Source organism: Myotis myotis, unplaced genomic scaffold (assembly GCF_014108235.1).
Source record: "Myotis myotis isolate mMyoMyo1 unplaced genomic scaffold, mMyoMyo1.p scaffold_m19_p_20, whole genome shotgun sequence".
NCBI lineage: Eukaryota > Metazoa > Chordata > Mammalia > Chiroptera > Vespertilionidae > Myotis > Myotis myotis.
The window spans coordinates 4,965,999-4,986,861 of NW_023416325.1; the positions used below are offsets into that span (position 1 = coordinate 4,965,999).

The following is a 20,863-nucleotide window of genomic DNA, read 5'->3' on the forward strand; positions in this document are numbered from 1 at the left end:
AAGAGCTGAGACCATATACCCAGATAGCTGAGGAGCAAGAAGACAGGGTGCTCAGGGCCAGGTTTCGCTGTCAGACAAGTCAGGACCAAACAACCAAATGTCTATTCCTCCTCTGATTGGAGGTGATGCACCAGGTCACCTTGGAAACACGCAGGCTGCCGGGAAATGCCAGGAGACATTGTGCACTCTCCCCTGCATTCCCCCTCCTACAACGCACGCACACGCACACACACACCACATACCAGTACACACATACACACCAGGACTTTGCCAGCCAGAAATACTCTGGCATGGAGAGAGCAGTAATTCTTACTCTTTCTTAGGCCAGAGACCCTTCACTTCCTCCCAACTGAGTATGAAGAAGCAGAGATACATCCAGCTTTTTATTTTATTTTATTCACATCTGCCTAAAGGCACATTTAATTAGAGACTAATAACCTGCTAAGGACTTAGCTTTAACTACATAAATCTAGTCACTGAAGATTTGAAGGCTTTTTTAAGGCCTAAAAATAGGTATCATATGACTATTCTACAATATATATAACAATTTCTCTATTGAATATTATTTCCAACATTTGCTATTGCAGACAACAGTGTGTTTGGTATTCTAGACATAAATCTTCCTCCTGAAAACCTGCTGGTAGACGAACTCCAACAATCCACCAAAAAAAATGTCACAACACAGTCTTACAGCTTCGGTTTATCTGTAGTTTGGATGGACGAACCACTCTTGCTTCTTTCAAACACAATGATCTGGGAAGAACAGAAAGGCTCACAGTGAGGAGTGGTGAGCCTGTTCAATACAGGATGAGAAAGATGCTGTGATCTGCATCCTGGGGATGAAGGCTGATCTGAAAATGTGTGAGACGTAAAGGCAGGGGTTGGGGTGACTCACCTCATTGTCTTCTGGATGCAGCCAGGCCCCAGGAAGGTAAAGTGTTTGCTGTGGTCCAATATTCCAGTATCGCCCAAGGTTACGGCCATTGATGAACACAAATCCGTAACTCCAGTCCTGGGAGGGATGGAGGCTTGAGACAGGGGGACAGATTCACACGGGCAATATACAATCTAAGGTGCTTGGGGAGTGAGAACAAGACTGAGATGCTTCGTAGCCCTGACAGTGAGTTCACAATGGGGTATGTTCTAGAACAAGCATGTCAAACTCGTGGCCCGCAGGCCGCATGTGGCCCACAACGAATATTTTTGTGGCCCAGCCAATATAACGGTATGTAAGAAACATTTTAATAAAAATTTCATAACTTAATTTTTACAATATCCTGTTATACATAATTATTAATAATGAACTACAACGTTCGCTAATGACTGATGATTATAACCGTGTTGCATTCATTTCCCTTATGTGCCTTATGCACAGGCACACCATTTCTCTCCACTAATACTAGCAGCGAAATGGCCACGTCATTAGTCTTGTACTAACTTGTTTGCGCAACAGGAAATATTTTGCTTTTGGAGAACAAGAAAAATAGGTTTATTTGCGTTATGCTTATTAATTTGTGCAGTTATTCAGTGTCTGTTCAAGAAAAAGTGTTAATTTTTATTAAAATTTCCATTATTTTATGTTGGCGATGACTCATTTATCTCAGCCCTTTGTATTCTGCATGTCTCTATTGAAATAAACCTACATTTCGTTTCTATGAAGCTTTTGCTTTTTTTGCGGCCCACATATACTCAAACCTTGTTTATTTGGCCCGTGTTAGCCTTTGAGTTTGACATGCTTGTTCTAGGCGTTCTACCCTACTGTACCTGGTCTAAGGATGACAGAGGAAAGCATGAACAACCTTTCGATGCTAATGTGACTCTTGTTCCTGCCCTCTGATATATAATGCATTAGATTCTTTTAAAAGCAGGTCTTCCAGAAATAAGTCCTAGTTTAACAGAGATGGACGCTTCTGCTGACAACAGCTATAAACGCGACACCATTGTTTAATCTGGTTGCAATGCAATGAAGAATTACAGGACCAAAATCTGGGAGAAGAAAACTGAGAAACAAGAAGACATGGGAACAGTTTTTCCACTAGAGACAGGAAGAAGTGCTGGGAAGCTGAGCAGAACTTCCACAGCCTTGCAAGCTTAGAGGAACCGAAAGTGGATACCGGGGAACCGTATTAAATAATAGACAGTTTACATTCAATATTATTCTGTATTAGTTTCATGGATACCGCATAGTGGTTAGACGAGCATATATTTGATAAAGTTTCCCCCCACCCCGATATTTTAAGTACCCACCTGGCCCCCACACATAGTTCTTACAATATTACCGAATACATTCCCTAGGCTATAATTCACATCTCTGTGACAGTTCTGTAACTACCAATTTCTACTTCTTAACCCCTTCACCTTTTCCGCCCAGTTCCCCAACCTCCCTCTCCATGGGCAATAGTTGGAACAACGATGATAAATTAGAAAGATGATAAATTAGAAATTAGATGCTGGATGACTGGGTTGGAGGTGAAGAAGGAAGGGAAGTATTCTTGCCTGGAACACTATGACTTTGCTTCAAGACTCTTTAAGAAAGAATAGGTGTAGCAGAAGAAAAACAAAAAATAAATAAATAAAATTTTAAAAAGAAAGACTAGGCATTTGAGAGAGCAGAGAGAAGAGGGCGCTCACTCACCAGCAGCCTCAGGAAGGTGTCCCTGGGAGAAGGGCCAGCTTGCAGGGTGCCCAGGTAGAAGGCAGGGCCCACGGAGCTATTGGAGACAGGCCTCCAGGCGGCAGAGCGGAGCCTGGAAAAGGGGCCACGCCTTGAGGGAGAGGAAAGCCCTTTGCCGGTTCTAGCCCCAATATGGACCCGGGTTTCCCACGCAGGGACTAGGGCTCTGTTTCTATGGGACATGCAGATGTGAAGCATTAAAATGAGAAACGGGAGGCTTGTTCTAGGTCTCCAGTCTGGACTCTAAAGACTCTATCATCCCGAGTAAATCACTTCCGTTCTCTGAATCCCGGGCTCTTCGTCTGCAAAGTGAAGAGTTTGAAATCTCTGAGTGCCCTGACCCTGCCAAGTCTCTCAGGAATAAGTGGGAACATACCTGTCAAAGAAGCTCGTTTTCATTTCCAGAGAATAGATAGTGAACCCCTCCAGGGGGGTGCTATTGATGGTCACGGGTCCGGTTACTCCTGCAGGGGGAGGGAGGAAAGACCACGGCTTGCCACTGATGCTCTCTCTCTCTCTCTCGGTGTCTGGGACAAAGAAATGCAGGCAGCAGACATCTTGTGCCAGGCTTCAGCCAGGAGGGCAAACACTTGTCTGACTCGCTGAGACGGAAGGTTTCTCCTATGTTTTCATAGACAAGGCCGACCGAGGAAGTCCCCCACTTAATATCAGAGCATCAACCTATGAACCAGGAGGTCATGGTTCGATTCCAGGTCAGGGCACATGCCCTGGTTGCAGGCTCATTCCCCAGTAGGGGGACGTGCAGGGCGCAACCGATCCATGATTCTCTCTCATCATTGATGTTTCTATCTCTCTCTCCCTCTCTCTTCCTCTCTGAAATCAATAAAAACATATTTTTTATAAAATCAGAATTTTTCCTGAAATTCCCCAGATGGGCCTGGATCCTGCTCTAGGACAAGCCAGCACCCAACCAAGCCGCCCACTCCCTGCCCTGGAGAAACGAAGGAGGCAGGACAACAGAGAGGGGAGGAGTCCTCACCTTCGGTCCTGGGTCCTAAGTCTCCTCCCGCCTACGTGGCTCATTCTTCCCTCCCAGCTCCAACTCAGCCCCCGTCTGAGGGTCTGAGTGACCACGAAGAGAACGGACAGCCTGCGTCTCAGGCCTAGAGCCCACCTTTCCTCTGGTCTTGAATTTTCCATGAATAGTTGACTCGTCCTTGGTTCTCCACCAGGATCCTCAGCAGCTGGCATCCCTGTTGGGGACAGACCAGCTCACGGAACCCACACAGTCACACAGGGGGTTACTCTAGAACCCCCTTTCCTCTGAGTCCCATTTGGAAAGGCAAGCAAGTGGGAGACAGGACGCCCCCAAGCCCGGCCGTCCTCCCTCTCTCTAAGGACCCCGTGTGCTCCCATCCCACGCCCAGCCTCTCCTCTCTCCCGCGGGTCTGCCTTAGGGAGGCCAGAGAGACGCAGTTGTGCTTTGATAGAGACCAGACTCGCGGCTGATGGTTGGCTCAGGGCTTAAAGGGGAAATTCCATTCACACCAAAGCTTGTATTCTGCAGCTCCTGGCCTGGGAGAGGCGGTTATGCTCAGAGCTCTAGACAAACACTTCCTGCAGGCGCCCTAAGTGACCAGCGATGTCAAAGGGCCGAGGTAGAGACGAGGCAGTCATCTCAGAACCAGGGAACGGTTGCATTTGAGTCGGAGGTCCAGCAGCATCGAGACTCCTGTATCACCTACCTTGACTTTAGGGATGTGCAAGTTCTGATTACCACCATCCAGGGTCCCTATATGTGTCTCGTTCAAAAACACCTGCAAAACAAGAGCTGGGGTCAGACCGGCAGGCCTACCTGAGGGGAGGGCCGAGAGAGGCTCTGTTTAGGGAGGAGGTCATTGTAAAGAAGGCACCAGCCTCGGTGCTCATACTTGGCTGGGAGCTGGCAGCGAGGCCCCAGTGGACTTGGTTGTGATAAAGCAGAAAGCCAGTCTCTTTGGTGTGAACTTATGTTCTCAGTGCCTCACACATAGTAGGTGCTTTAAATGACTCCCAAACAGCCCTAGCCGGTGTGGCTCAGTGGATAAAGCGTCAACTTGTAGACTGAAGGGTCCCCAGGTTCCATTCCGGTCAAGGGCACTTAGCCGGTTGCGGGGCTTGATCCCCAGTAGGGGGTTTGCAGGAGGCAGCCGATCAATGGTTCTCTCTCATCACTGATGTTTCTCTCTCTCTCTTTCTCTCTCTTTCAAATCAGTAAAAATATTTTTAAATAAAAATAAATTACTACCACACAGTACAGCTGACCAGCGATTAACCACCCTTTGCTTACCGCCGCAGACAGCCTGCTGGCCCCTACCTGTGCCGTGTCTCGAACGTTCGCACGGAGCCAGCCTCCGGCGCAGACGGGTGTCTCATAAAGCACGAAGCCGTAGGACTGACCGTTCCCAGCGTTGATGGGGAGACTCTCCATGTTGACGGGTGTGCTGGATATGACGGGCTGAGAGAGAGCCATGGCGGACACAGGAGCCACGTGCTGGGAACTCAGGATCCTTCCCCCTGAGACCCTTGTCTTTTTTGTTCTGCCTCCTAATGATCCCCAAAGTCCTTTGGATGAGAAACGCTAAAACATCTATGTGCTGATGCTTTAGATCTCCACTGGGCAGGAGAATCGGGGCGGGGGCATGGGACAGGGAGCAATGGCTGTCACCATCAACTGATGAACAGAGCAGATAAGTTGTGTACTACCATCACTGAAGTCGAGGAAAGAATTATGCACTAAATAAGCATGTATTTAGCCTCTACAATGTGTCAGGCACTTCTTTTTATCTAAAACAGTGATAAGAAGAGGTAAAATCAATCTGAATTCAAGACTTGACATGTTTCAAACAGTTTCCAAACTTTCCTTTAAAATGGGGCAGGTTGTCTACTTTTAAAGGGAGAGCAGGGACCTGTAGAACTTCCGAGGTTTGGCCTACTGCCGTGGTCGGCAAACTGCGGCTCGTGAGCCACATTCGGCTCTTTGGCACCTTGAGTGTGGCTCTTCCTAAGCCTTAGGAGTACCCTAATTAAGTTAATAACAATGTACCTACCTATATAGTTTAAGTTTAAAAAATGTGGCTCCCAAAAGAAATTTCAATCGTTGTACTGTTGATATTTGGCTCTGTGGACTAATGAGTTTGCCGACCACTGGCCTAGTGGATGGCGAAAATGAATCAGAAACTCAGTTTCCCGTTCCCAGCTCAGCAGCCTTTCCCACAGGGACCACGTGGACCCACAAGGACATTCACCAAACGGGTTCATCGGAGCTGGGAAATAGGACCCTCTCATGCCCAGCCTCTCCCCACCCCACTCATTCTTCCAGTCCCAGCCCCTTCACAGTCCACCAGGAAGGAGCGTGTGGTCTGACCCCATAGTTCTAAACTGGGGCAGCATGCAGAGAATTCGTTTTCACACTGTCCAGGAAAAACCCTTGAAAGAATTTATCTCTGTGTGGCCGAAGGCCTTCTCCCCTAATGCCCGGCAGTACTCACCTCGTTTAAGTGCTGTAGGGCATCCCACAGCGGCAAGTACAGGGATGGTCTCACAGAAGGGTACACAGCCTTCGGAATGAGCTCGGGTAAGGGGGGCAGGGGGGATGCTGCAATGAAAGTGGGCCATGGGCAAGACGTGCCTGGACCAGCTACTGCCCTCTCCCAGCCTCCCCATCCCTATACGTAAACTCTCGTATCCCAACCAGTAAAGGGGTCCTCTCCTGGCGCATGGCTATGCTTCTCCAAGAACGAGGAACAACTGTCAAGGACAAGGTTGCAACCCTAGCCGTTTGGTTCAGTGCATAGAGCACTGGCCTGCGGACTGAAGGGTTCCGGGTTCGATTCCGGTCAAGGGCATGTACCTCGGTTGCAAGCTCCTCTCATGCAGGAGGCAACCCATCCATGTGTTTCTCTCACATCAATATTTCTCTCTGTCTTCCCCTCTCTCTTCCAGTCTCTCTAAAAATCAATTGAAAAATATCCTTGGGGGAGGGATTTAAAAAAGAAAGAAAGAAAGAATGAGGTTGCAGCCATTCTGTATGCATGGAGAGCTGACAGATACAGACCCAGAAGGGGTAGTGTTGGCCGTGTAGACGGCAGGCCCTTAGGGGGCAAGACCTCTGCCTTATACCTTTTGGCAAATCCAGTGGTTACCTACTTTCTAGCACATAGTAGATGGTTAGTTAACTTTCCTTAGAGAAATAAAATTACATAAAATGATGTTTGCTATTGTATATACGGGTATTATGTTATACATTATTTTAAGAGCTTTACGAACAGTAATTTTCACAATCATTACAGAAGACGAGTATCATTGTGTTCACATTTCAGGGAAGAAACCGAGGTTTAAAGGGCTTAAAAACACTCATGCAAGACCACACAGCTTTTACGTGGGAAGACCAGGATTCGAACTTGTGACCCTGGCTCTGAAGCCCTTCATTAAGCTTGCGCCCACAGGGGAAATCCTTCCCTGTCCTCACCCTTCCACTACACGAGGAGGGCCAGCCCTCAGTAAAAATGGTGGCTGGGTACCTAAGACAGATCCAAGGAGTTTCCGAAGCTTGAAGTATTTTTCGGTGTAATCCCCGGCCTCTGTCAGCACAGCATCATAGTCTGCAAGACAGCAGGGCACTGTCACTGGCCAGGCAACCTTGCCAGGCAGACCCCGTTTCTGGGCAGCCCCATCTACTGCAATGATAGCCTGTTGTGGGCATTATGAATATCACAGAAGATAAATAGATCAGAAAAATCATCAATTCTCAGCATGGATTATAGGTCAAGAACTCAGGGATGCCAGAATGTTTTTGGAGCCCCCTGGAGGGGGACCAAACCGGTGATCACTTGCCATAGCTGGTGACGACACTGCTGTGTCCCCCAAAATCCGTGGCCCCATTTATGAAACCGAAGTTGGTTCCCCCATGGAACATATACGTGTTGAAGGAGATCTCAGCTTTGATAAATTCAGACACAGTTTTTACAACATCTGTGGAGGAGAAGTAAAAGAAAGTAGAGAAAATTAAAACCAGGAATCTGAAAAGATAGATGCACCTCCTATGTCCATTGCAGCATTTTTACCACAGCCAAGATACGGAACCCAAGAATGTTCATCTGTAGACACAACTGAAGAAAGAACAGGTAGTACGTATATACCTGGAATATTACTCAGCCGTGAAAAAGAATGAAATCTTACCATCTGCAACAACACGGATGGACCTGGAGGGTATATGCTCAGTGAAATCAGTCAGACAGAGAAATACAAATACCATATGATTTCACTTACATGTAGAATCTAAAGAGGAAAATAAATGGACAAACAAAACAGAAGCAGACTCACAGAGCACAGACTGACGGTTGCCAGGTGGGAAGGGGGACGGGGGACTGGGTGAAAAGCTGAAGGGATTAAGAGGTATAAATGGGTAGTTACAAAGAAGTCCGGGGGGGTTGGGGGACGGTAAGGTACAGCCTAGGGCAGTGAGGGCGAACCTTTTGAGCTCGGCGTGTCAGCATTTTGAAAAACCCTAACTTAACTCTGGTGCCGTGTCACATATAGAAATTTTTGATATTTGCAACCATAGTAAAACAAAGACTTATATTTTTGATATTTATTTTATATATTTAAATGCCATTTGACAAAGAAAAATCAACCAAAAAAATGAGTTCGCGTGTCACCTCTGACACGTGTGTCATAGGTTCGCCATCACTGGCCTAGGGAATATAGTCAATGATGCTGTAATAACTACTGGTATGCATGGTGCCTGGTGGGTACTAGACTTACCAGGGGGAATCATGTTATAAATCATATAAATGTCTAACCACTGTGCTGTACACCTGAAACTAATATACAATAATATCGTCTGTCAAAAAACAAACAAACATTTAATATCACTAATAAAAAAAAATGGAGAGAAGACAGACATCGCTGATGAAATCTTATCATTCTCAATCCCATCCCACTATTAACTTATTTTGTTCTTCAACCTTCGCTAAGATTCTAACCAGAAAATAGGTGGGATTGGCCAGAACTACTCTAGCAACCATGTCCTATTTCCTCAAGCCTTTTTTAAAAGTTATTTTTTGCAGAGTACGGACATAATTGGACTCCTAACAATATATATTAGATAATACCCTAAGAACCATTATGCCACTTATATATCTAACTAGAGGCCCGATGCACGAAATTTGTGCAAGGGGCACTCGGCCCTCACAGCCCCACCTTCATCCAGAAGGTCGTCCGGAAGGACGTCCGATCTAATTAGCATATTATGCTTTTATTATTATAGATGTTCGTTATGGTTGGCTCTTCACGGTTGGTACGACTTTGAATGGCCCGTTTTTCCTCTCAGAGCCTCTTCTTCCTTATTTGTTCAATGAAGGGCCTTATTCCCATGCACCACATCATAGGACTGGTGAGAGAATTAATCGCTGAGAGAATATATGTATAAGAAACAAGTCACAATGCCTGACATATAAGCGATCAGAAACATGTTGTCTGCTGGTGGGGTTGGGGGTGGGGTTCTATTTTTCAAGCCAACGCAGACTTTTCTCAGTTGCCTCTGAAGGAGAGAGTTGGTCCTCTCTCCTCCGGGTACCAGCGAGCTTGTTTTCATAATAGCGATAGCAAAATGCCTTTAGTAGCAAAATACTTGTATTAACCTCGTCGGTCAGGCGCCGGTCTGAGTGGTGTATGTGGATTGACGAATTTATCCTCACAGCAGCCCCACGAGGTAAATTACACGCTAATCCCCCCTTTGGGATGAGGACACACTCAGAAGAGAAGGAAGGCTGCCTTGGTCACGGGGCTTTGGCTGAGAGCTGGACTGAATCCCGGCCCTTGGTTCCAGGATCTACCCTCTCAACTATCACTGCCGGCTTCTGATAATGACTACCACACATGTGCCAACTCCCCAGCAATGGCCTGTGTAATCCCCAGAGATGATTCAGAATGTTGGCGAGTGGCCCTAGCTGGCTTGGCTCAGTGGCTAGAGTGTCGGCCTACGGAATGAAGGGTCCCTGGTTCGATTCCAGTCAGAGGCACACACCCAGGTTGCAGGCTCAATCCCCAGTAGGGGGCATGCAGGAGGCCACTGATCAATGATTTTCTTTCATCATTGATGTTTCTCTCTCTTCCTCTCTGAGGTCAATAAAAACACATTTTTAAAAAATGAATGTTGGCAAATGCGGCCCCTTCTTCAGAGGTGTCATACTCTCAGAGGCCCTCCGTCACCCCCTTGACACCCCTCTGCGGGTCTGTCCCTGTCTTTCCTGTCACTGCATCCTCTTTGTCTGCTTCAAGCACTTGTCAGAGAGTGAGTGTTTTACTTCTTGCGTATCTGTCAGCTCCACTAGAACACAAGCTCCCTGGGGTAGGACAGGCAATTTTTGTTCACCAGGGCACCGCCAGGCCTAGCCACGTCCCCATCCAGACCATGTGTTGAATGGACGGTTGTGGTTGAATGAGCTGATAGACTAGCAGGGAAGTATGTGAATGACCCACGACCCGGGGCACCTCTCCTTGGTCCAAACACTGAGAAACACTTACCGTCCGCATCTTTAACCATGTGTTTACCTCCCCACGTGTCGAACCAGCCGACCCAGTATTCCATAATCATAATGGGCTTATCTCTCTAGAAACAAACCAAATGACACACGCAGTCAGACAAAAAGAAAAAAAAAGTCGGAAACACTGAATACAACGGATGAGAGTTGGAGGAACTTGGGCTTCTCACTTTTTTCCAAGTCAGCCCGTTACACCTCTTGCTTCTCCGTTTCCCTAGACATCACGATCACCTTCTATCATTCCAACCTTGTCATTCGCAAAGCTGGTGTGGAAAGAATCAGCTTTGGAATCACAAAGACCTGACTGCAAGTCCTCACGTGGAAACTGAAGCTCAAGGGTCACATGCTGGTAAGATCAGAGACACAACCCAAGTCCAGGGCTGAGCCAAACTAGCAGCCATGGAATTATATTGTCGATTAAGGACATCATTCGGAGGAATCCAAGATGGCGCATAAGAGGGAGTTCCACTCACCCCCTCCCTGGACCACATCAGAATCACAACTAAATTGTAGAAAAATCAACCTGGAGAACCATCTGAAGACTAGCCGAATAGAAGTCTTATAACTTAGAGATGCAGAAGAAACCATGTTGAGACTGGTAGGAGGGGCAGAGGTGCAAAACAGGGCTGGCCTTGCACCCACGTGTGGTGACTGAGACTCTGGAGGGATATCTCAGCAGCAGAGGTTCCCCCTGAGGAGCGAGGGGTCTCAACCCCACGCTGAGCTCCCCAGCCTGGAGCCCAGTACCGGGAAGAGGAGCCCATATAACATGGGCTGTGAAAATCAGCAGGGATTCCGTCTGCCCAGATGAGATGGGCGTCTGCTAGAAACCCAGGTGCTCTCCTAAAGGACCAGCACACAAAATCTCATTCACGGCCACGCACCCTGGGCTTCAGCAGAGGGACAGCAGCTCTGAGGGGACCTGAGTCATCAAGGGAGAGACTGGGTTGTGTGGCTTTCGGGAGAGGGCTGGAGGGACAGCCGCCAATGTTCCCGTGCTGAGTCCCTCTTCCAACACTGTATTCCTCTCCACAGAGCATTAGCCTGGCGAGCTACGCTAGTCCCACCCTGCCAAACTCCCATAAGGCTCTGGGATCTGCTGCCCGCAGCCAGCCTAGGCCTGCAGAGCAGTCTCCTCCATCGGCAATGCACATGGCTCATTTCTGAGCTCTGTTCTCTCGGAGAAAAGAGAGCATCCTCTCCTTCTGATTGACCTCACATAACCCCTGCCCCTTCCTCTGGTCATCTCCATTAGGTGCTCCACGAACAGAGGGGAAGAGGCAGAATTTCCTCCTTATTCCCCCTGATGAAACAGATAAACTTCCCAAAACACTTTGAAATCTAGGTGAGGCCTCAGGGGAAAAGCTGTATAGTCTTTGTCAAGCCTCCTATCCTCATTGAACACCAGCTGTACAGGTTGGGGCCAGGGGAGACGGGGTGGTCATGGCAAGTGAAGGGGCTACGACTTTTCCTCTCTAAGACATCCTTACCTGCACTCTCTGAAGGTGCTCGAAAGTATTCTTCTGAAATGAGTTTATATTGATGGTGGCCAGCACTGTAGAAACAAGAGAGAGATGCTGCATGAGGCCCTGGGGCAAGTGCTGCCAGGGGAGGGACAGAGGCCCATGCCTTGCACACGGAAGGAAGTGTGCTGAGTAGTGAGGTAATGAGATACTACTTGTATCCCGTGTTGCAACGTGCAAAGGGCTATCACTGGGCATTTGCAAGGACAATGCTACGGAAGAAGGGCAGTTAAAATTAACCATATTTTGTGCAGAGAAATGGAACAGGCCAAGTCACACAAATTGATTAGACCTAGGAATTAGACCTGGGGGTAAGTGGAGGTGGGCAAAGGGGGAAAATGGGGGCAGAAAGAGACGAGACTTTGCCTGGGGTGATGGGCGCACGATGCAGCATGCAGATGATGTTTTGTTGAGTTGTATACCTGAAACCTGTATGGTTTTGCAAACCAACGTCACCCCAATAAATTTAAGTAAAAAAATAAATAAGTAAGTAAGTAAAGGTGGAAAGGTGAGCTGTGGACAGAAGAGCTCCCTGGCAGCTGTTGTTGAAGGAAAGTAGGATCGAGGGAAATGATGGCGTTGCTATGGGAACTCTTCGCTTTGACCTTGGGTTCTCATAGCAATACCACCTTGCCAGGGTCCACCTCAATGTGCATGGCAAAGAGAGGCCTCAGAGCTATTCTTGGTTCTTTCTGACGCTTGTTCAAAACTCAAACCAGCTGGTGAAGAGCTTCCGTGCTCCCTGAAAATACGCCTCAGTGCGTACCTCCTTTTATGCTGCCTTGGAGCACTTCTTTCTCCGCGTCAGAGGTCAAGAGCAGCTCCACAATCCCTCTGTTCAGCAGGGCCTGTTGAGAAAACTGGACAGAGTGAACCCCCTCTCCTTTCACCCGTGGGAAGAAGGAAATTAGCCAATAAATACACTGGGCCAAGAGGGACAGTGTGTGAGCTGGAGAAGAAGGTCTGGGTTGAGAGTCCGACCATCCACAGCGCTCTCTCTCTCTCTCTCTCTCTCTTTCTCTCTCTCAAGCTGGTGTTTCTCCCAGGGATGCAAAAGCCGCTGAGTCTGGGCTCTGACCCCCATCACAGCCTCAAGGGGAAGTGCAGAGGGAGGACCTGAACTTGAGAGAAAGAAGACTCTGGAAACTGGGCTTGAAGGGGAGAGGCGGGTGCTATGGGGCCTGGGGAAGATCAGAGAGAAACTTCACAGACGTGGGTCCTACCTGGACACTCTGAGGAAGCAAGGAAGCCCACCATGGCTTTGGGGACGCGGGGACCTCATTAAAAACTCATATTTGCTAAGGGCCTCAGAAGCAGGCGGGTGACCAGAGGGCCAGAGGACCTTATGTTTGCCTTGCATGGGCACCGAGCCACAGCTGGGACTGGGAGCGGAGCTGAGTAGCAAATTTTTGTAATCAAGGAAAAATAATACTCGCTGAATGAGATTGATTTGAGGGGTCTGATGTGACGCCCCTGAGAAACGTTAGGGAGGGGATTTCTCACAGCCCTCGAAGCTGCAGAAGCCTGTGGAGCCCAGCCCTGCCTCCTCCCTCTCTCCTCACCTGATCGCTCTGCCCTGCACAGCTGGCAACTGCCCGCCTGCCAGGCCATGCCACCCTGAGGTTCCCATGGGGACAGAGCTCACCCTGCCTCAGGCTTAGCAACCCGGGGGAGGGATCCCATTGACAAGGGAGCCAATGAGGCTCCTGAATGTGGGACATCAGGGACAGGGAGGAGCTGACCCTCCCACAAGGACACGGGCAGGATGGCAGTTATGCCCTGGCCTGAGACATCCCCCCAGGAAGAGAGACTATTGGTGCTACAGGTCAGAGAGCTGCCAGGTGACAGTCATTATCATCCTCAAGTTCACGAAGCATTATTTCCTTACTGCTCGCCAACCCCCAGCTCTCATGAAACTTGTGGGTCGTGGAGATCTTTTAACATCATATTTTATCTCATAATAAAGTCATTCAAGTGCATCTTAGTCGCCCTGACCATCCTGTAGAGTCAGAGAAATGGAACTCGGTCCCTGCATAACCCACAGAGCCTACCAGAGCCCGCAGCAGACTCAGAGGCAGACGAGGAAGGAAGCATGAACACACGGAGACCAACCAGGGTTTCTCACCTTGTGAAGATGCTGCATGTACGCTCTATCCTTAGCGAACGCACCATACTCATTCTCCACCTGCATGGCGATGATGGGGCCTCCCTGGCGGTACTGAGGGGGCAGAGAAAGGGGAAGTGGGGTCTCGGGGGGCTGGGAACCCTGAGCCAGCTGGTGTGGGCACTTTGCTCCTAGCTGTTTCCTGACCTGGAGGCACACTCTCTCCTCTCTCGTCTGATGGGCAGCCACCTGCAGGTCCTTCGGCACAAGGAGTCACAGTGCCCTAGTCCAGTGGTCGGCAAACTCATTAGTCAACAGAGCCAAGTATCAACAGTACAACGATTGAAATTTCTTTTGAGAGCCAAATTTTTTAAACTTAAACTATATAGGTAGGTACATTGTTATTAACTTGATTAGGGTACTCCTAAGGCTTAGGAAGAGCCACACTCAAGGGGCCAAAGAGCCGCATGTGGCTCGAGAGCCGCAGTTTGCCGACCACGGCCCCAGTCTTTGTAACCACACCCACTGTTTCTGCTCCTTCTCATACTAATTGGCTACTTCAGTAGGAGAGCTCATACCCACAAACTCACCTGCTAACACACCCACCCCATCCACTCACCCTTCCTCTCTAAAATCAATTAAAAAAATATATATATATATCTATACATATATATATATATGAATGGCAGGTTTAAATACATATATTCAAGTAACAAAAGGAAAATGTCCAGTGAGAATTGTAAATTTTCGTATAAGAAAGTATACAGTGGATAGAGCGTTGACCTGCAGACTGAAGGGTCCCGGGTTTGATTCCAGCCAAGGGCACATGCCCGGGTTGTGGGCTCCATCCCCAGTAGGGGGTGTGCAGGAGGCACCCAATCAAAGATTCTCTCTCATCATTGATGTTTCTATCTCTCTCTCTCTCCCCCTCTCCTTTCCTCTCTGAAATCAATAAAAATATATATTTTTTAAAAAGAATACATACGCATGTGTAAGTGTGCGCATAGATAATATGCCTCCATGTGTGTAGGAAATCTATGGAAAGACACACAAAACTCTGGTGAAATTGGTTGTCTGTCTCCGGAAAAGGTAACAATCGCTTTGGGAAAGGTGACGAGGGGAGACTTGTATTTACCATAATCTCCTTTGTACTCTTTGAGCCTTTTCGTCATGTGTGTGTAGTGACTGTTGAAAACAGCCAAGATCACTCAGGAGTAGAAATAAGCAGTAGAAAGGGCAGTGAGCCTAGAGAACATCAAGTACATTCAAAGCCACCATCATACACCCATGCTCTCTGTTTTCTGTCAGTCCTGGCCGGGGTGATGCGCGTGCTCCCAGAAGCCCTGGGGCGAAGGCTGAACTTAAGGTGAGGGTCTAGAGTTCAAGACCAAAGGCAAGGGTGTCAGCTTCAGCTCTCAGAGCCGGGGCCCGGCCTGCTATATGGATATGTAGAACCAGCTGTTTCCCTGAAGCAAATGTAAGAAGGAAGGAAAGGACAGCGATTTTACCTGGAGAGGAACCACTCTGGCCATCAGATGGTCAAAATATCGATCCACCGCTTGGACAAAGCCCTTGTCGGTTGTCCTCAGCCTCAGCTCCGGGTCCTGCAGTAACCAGCTGGGGGCGAAAGGAGACAAGCTCAGTGCTTGAGACGGGAAGGCAGGAGGCGGGAGGGGGCAGGCCGGGCCCGGCAGGTCCGCCAGTTCCTTCCGGAGCTCTCTCCAGCCCAGCTTTATGTCTTCTGCTCTCCTGCAGCCCTCAAGGGACCTGGAAGATGCTCTCTGGACCGTCCTACTGAGCTGTCCGACCGACAAGTGTCGGGGTGACAGTTCCCAGCTTAGGAGGGGCGGCAGCTCAGTCACAGCCTGCACACCCACATCCTAGTGAGGGGCTCTTTAACCTTTCATTGACTGCTCGCCTCCATTCCTTTTCAGTTCATTCAAAACCTTTGTCTGGTCCTAGCTGGTTTGGCTCAGTGGTTAGGGTGTTGGCCCATGGACTGAAGGGTCGAGGGTTCCATTCCGGTCATGGGCACATATCTCAGTTGCAGGCTTGATCCCCGGCCCTGGTCAGGGTATGTGCAGAAGGCAACCAATCCATGTGTCTCTCTCATATCCATGTTTCTCTCACATCCATGCTTCTCTCTCTCTGTCTCTACCCCTCTTTTCCACTCTCTCTAAAAAGCAATGGAAAAAATATCCTCAGGTGAGGATTAACCAAAAAAACCCCACAGCTTTTTCTTGAGCCCTGGCCGGTGGCTCAGTTGGTTGGAGCATCACCCTGCACACCAAAAGGTTGTGGGTTCGATCCCCGGGTGGGGCACCTACAGTCAGGGCACTGGGGCACATATGAGGGCACATATCAGGGCACATATGATGTTTCTTTCACATCGATGTTTCTTTCTCTCTGTCTCTCTCTCTCTCTCCCTTCCTTTCTCTTTCTCTCTGTCTCTTTCTTCCCCTTCCTCTCTCTTTCTCTCTCTAAAAATCAATAAAAACATACTTTCAGGTGAGGATTAAAAAACAATAAAAATAAAACACCTTTTCCTGGAGCCCAGTGTATGTACCTTAGGCACAGGGTTCCATCTCTTCTGAGACCTGAGCCTCCAAGCGCCGAGGACGCCTCCCCAGTACCCAGGTCACCTGTGCGGGGCGGGGCCTGCAGCTGAGCGGCCCGGGGCATCCCTGCTCTGCTAAAATATCCCTTCCTTCACGGCCAGGCCTCTGCTGCTCCTGAGCTGGATGGGAGAACACGCTCATCCCGGAGGAGACAGAGCTTTCACTGAGCACCGGGAGGAAAGTGCCCACCGGGAGCCGAGCCGTGGGCTGCACACACCTGGCAGCTGTGGAGTCAACAGGAGCAGCGAGCGGCTGGGTGCTCACCCTGCACTCAGCTGTCTGCACTAAAGGCCGGCAGCACAGAGGAGAGAAGGCAAAGGAAAATGAGGGGGAGTAGAGGGGAGCTGAGCTCAGTGGAGAACATGGTCTTCCATTAACAAAATAAGGGAAAAGCCGGGGGGTAGGGGGTCCTCAGAGCAAGTCCAGAGGTTGTCAGAACCCCCTTCCGCTCTGGAAAGCTTCCCACCCCGGACAGAGACCGGAGACGGAACAGGAAGAAAGAGATGTGGCCTCCCGATGCTGCCTGTCCTGCCCAGGTGCCCACAGCACGAGGACCAGCTCTCAGGCCCCACATCTGTGATGGGACAAGGATTACAGTGGCGCCCATAACTCACGGGGCCACTGCAGGCCTTCCCCGAGAACACGGGCTCTGGGCTGTCAGATTCCAGCTCTACTTTTAGTAAAACAAACCATCACAGCCCTCCCCCCACAGCCCGCTCACCTGGGCAGGCCGCCGAGGTCGATCTCGCTGCAGATGTAGGGGCCTGGACGCAGGATCACCCACAGCCCGACCTCCGCGGCCATCCACACAAAGGCCCTGGGAAGGTCAATGGTGGCCACTCTGAGGACATTCAAGCCGGGGGGTGGGGACGAGCCAGCACACGCCACAGGCGGCAGAGCTGCCCGGATCCTCTGCTGGCCCGCCCTCCTCTCAACCAGAGACAGACAGAGTGAAGGGAAGGCCGAGCCCCCATCCCTGCAGCTGGCTTCTCACCAGCTCCCAGCCCAGGACCATCTGCACAGCCCACCGGGTCATGAGGGGGGAGGTGTCAGACAGGGGACGGGGTCCTCACATGAGCCTGACCCCGACCACCTTGCTGCCTCCAGGGGCAGCCCACTCCCAGCAGGGGGGAGGGACCCCACTGCAGAGCAGGGCTGACAGGGGACCAGGCTCCTCTGGGCTGCAGTGAGGAGGGTGGGCTCAGGGGAGGCCTGGGACCTGGGAGTAGCAGGTTCCCAGCTGGAGAGCACCTGGCCCTGGTGCAGAGCTGGCACAGGGCCGAGAACAGCTTCCAAGCAGAGCTGAGAGGCCACGATGGTCCCTCATCAACCCCCAGCCCCTCCCTGCCCCCAGGCCCAGGCCCAGTCACAGGAGCAGCAGCAGCACGTACTCCAGATCCAGGTTCCCGGAGAAGTCAAATATGCCTCTCTGTGGCTCGTGGAGGTTCCAGGGGACGTAGCTGTGATAGCAGAGAGGGAAGTACAATAAGTGTCTTATTTCTTTCCTATCGAGTCCTAGGTCAGCCCCAAACCCATGCCAAAACCTAGGGTACTATGTTGGAGCAAGTTGAAGTTTCCCATGGCAGTTACACCTGTATGACATAAACAATGATTATTTTCAATGGTTCCTTTCTCTGCCACCCAGTCGTGATCTAAGCTGTCAATAATCCTGATTCTAGATTCCTGGGATGGATGCACTCATTATCCCACTCACCACCCATTCTTTGTAATACCCATTCAAAATGTGAAGAGAAGGGAAAAACACAAATGTCTACATATGCCCAATAAGGCATTGCTAGGAATTAATCAAAACAAGAATAGAGAACTCAGCAGCCAACTGATGGAGCATCGACATCCTCAACAAACACATGCACCATTTATAAAATACAGCTGGAACAGGTGCCCGCCCCGAGCAGGCCGACCCTCCAGGCCTCAGCCTCTTTCCCACGGAGCGGTATCCAACTGTCCATCTCCCAGGGCACTCAGGAGGAGGAAGCGATTTTGCGAAATTGCTTAGGAAATGCCCAGCCACCAGTAAACCCCAAGTACACGTTACCGTTGGTCACCAGGCCATAATCGTGTTCAATGGCGCGCTAAATGTGCGCTGTTACATTTACAGTGCATCCTGTCGAGCTTCTACTTAAATTCTTCTGCGGGACTCAGCTGGCCTTACCTGTCTTGTTGCCACCATCACTGAAGTACACGTATGTGCCCTCGTTGGGAGGGGCATTTTTCATAGAAATAAGATAAAGGTTTTATCCCATGGAATCATCGGCACAAGCCAACGAGGGACTGCTACTCTGCCTTAGCAGAGGAGACAGCAGGGCCTGCGCTGGGATGGCCGGAGGCAGGGCTGGGACTGAGTCCAGGTCTGTCCCATCACTAAGCCGCAGGACTCACTCCCTTTACTCCCTTCACCTTCACTTCAGTGGCCCCAGTGTTTCCTTAGATGCTCATACTCTCCTTCCTCCACATGCGCATGTCCGTGTGCACACATGACAACAGTGGTAGGAAGTCTGAGAGGTAGGGGGCCCTCATCATAAAAGGCTCCTGCTGCACAGGGCTCATCGGAAGGTCGCTCGGCCAGGCTCCGACCCAGCTCAGAGCCAGAGACAGACACCCTATCCCGGTGAGCAGCGAGGACCCGGAGGGCGGGACTCACGTGGTGACAGTGTTGAAGCCGCAGGCCTGCAGCTTCAGGAGGCGGTCTCGCCAGGACCCCCTGGGCACCCGGAAGTAGTGGATGGAGCCCCCGAAGATGAGGAACTTGTGCCCCTCCAGTGTGAAGTGCGGGTTACTCTCAGGCGTGCTTTGCGTCTGGAGTCCCACCATGCGGTCCTTCAGCTCCAGAGGGGTCAGATGGGACCAATTAAACCTGGAGAGAGAGAGGGAGAGAGAGAGAGGAGATGAAGAGAGGAAGAGAGGAAGAGAGAGAGAGAGAGAGAGAGAGAGAGAGAGAGAGAGAGAGAGAGAGAGAGATGGGCAGAGAGACAGAGATGAAGAGAGAGGAGAGACGGCTGAAGCCCAGCAGAAGACACTCTTGCTAGCAGGACACACTAGCTCTGTCCACGCTTCTGATACTCTTTTCTCCAGAAAAGGAGAGTCCCCGCCCCACCTCCCCTCCTCCCAGTACCCCTCCCCCCACCTTCCCCCACAGACCTGCTCTGGTGGGGCTGCGGCCCAGCTTCCCCCAGCCCAGCTTCCCCGACAGGAAGGTTCTCTTTCCCTTTATTTTTTGCCCGAGGAGCAAAGCCTGATGAGATCAGTGGCAGGAAAAAGACACTCATGATTCTTTTCCATGAGAGACGTGGGCTGGAAAGAGGAGAAATAACAGTGAGGGGACGGCAGTGGCCTCATCCGATTCTATGGCCCAGAACGCTGCCCTCCAGGCAGGCAAGCGACCAGGGCACTGGCTGGGCACACACAGGGCTCCCGGCCAGCCCAGGTCCCTTTCCCCCCTCCCACACCCCCCCACACACACACCCCGCCCCCTGCAACCCCTCTTCCCACCCTCCGCTCAGTCAGGACGGAAAGCTGGGGAGAGACCTTCAGTCCTAGGAGCCCCCTCGGGAGCCAGACTGGGCTGGGCACTGGGCAGGGTCTGGAGAGGGCTCAGGGCTCAGTGACCGGTGGCGGCCCCTCGGGCACCAGGCTCAGGAAGGACAGGGTGTCCTGCCACTTGGCAGGGGAACCAACGCTCCTTGGCGCGGGCATCACTAAGGTGCCGGTGGAAGAAAGCTGGAGGGGAAGAGCTTGTAAGGGGGGGCTGATGCATCTCAGGCAGATCTGAGGGTCCAGGAGGGCGGCCAGACCAAAGGGGCCCTTGCCCCAGGTAGGCGCGACGAGTCACCTGAGGCGCCTCTGGGAACTCATAGCCGGAGGCCAGGGCGCTGAGGTCCCGCTCTGCTCCCGCCGCCTCCCCGCAGGGGGACCGGGTTCAGGTGCGCTGACGCTGGGAACTTCGAGCCACCGCGGCCCCGCAGGGAGTCCGGGGAGTCCGGGGGCTGCTGGGCAGGGAGGGCCGAGCAACAGGCTACACTCTGGGCAGCGAGGACAGCGCTCTGTGCCCACGGGGCGTGGGGCCGCCTGCGCGCAGGGAAGTGAGTGGGAGGGTCCCTCCTTAAACTGGGTGTCACCAACTGATTGAGACGGAAACGCAGACCCGAGTGGGAGGGAAGGAGGACAACTTGGGCCACACCATGTACCGGAGAGCAGGGGAGTTCCGTTCAGCAACTTGATAGCAAGGGCCCTGATTTTGCTTTGACATAAATCAAAAGGTGAAATGCGATGCGTGCCACCAGACGCATACTAGTATGTCAACATTGTTTTATTCGTTTCAATTACATGTTCTTTTGCCTTTTGTAATTGGAAGTAGCAAGCCTCAAGGCAACTGATTA

At 50.7% G+C, this 20,863-nt stretch overlaps 1 protein-coding gene across 1 annotated transcript; it reads right to left on the reverse strand.

Annotated features, from left to right (window-relative positions):
* Positions 1-266: 266 nt before the first annotated feature.
* On the reverse strand, positions 267-20,241 carry GLB1L3 (galactosidase beta 1 like 3). The gene is made up of 20 exons (XM_036354392.1): positions 20,163-20,241; positions 19,626-19,818; positions 19,129-19,341; positions 17,858-17,926; positions 17,188-17,283; positions 15,357-15,465; positions 13,870-13,962; positions 12,511-12,592; positions 11,712-11,776; positions 10,205-10,289; positions 7,511-7,648; positions 7,198-7,278; positions 6,166-6,272; positions 4,992-5,132; positions 4,381-4,452; positions 3,810-3,888; positions 3,051-3,138; positions 2,636-2,747; positions 896-1,012; positions 267-753 (listed from the first exon to the last, which is right to left on the reverse strand). The coding sequence occupies exons 1-20, from the start codon at positions 20,239-20,241 to the stop codon at positions 688-690; spliced, it is 2,085 nt and encodes a 694-aa protein (XP_036210285.1). The 3' UTR covers positions 267-687.
* Between the last annotated feature and the right edge of the window lie 622 nt (positions 20,242-20,863).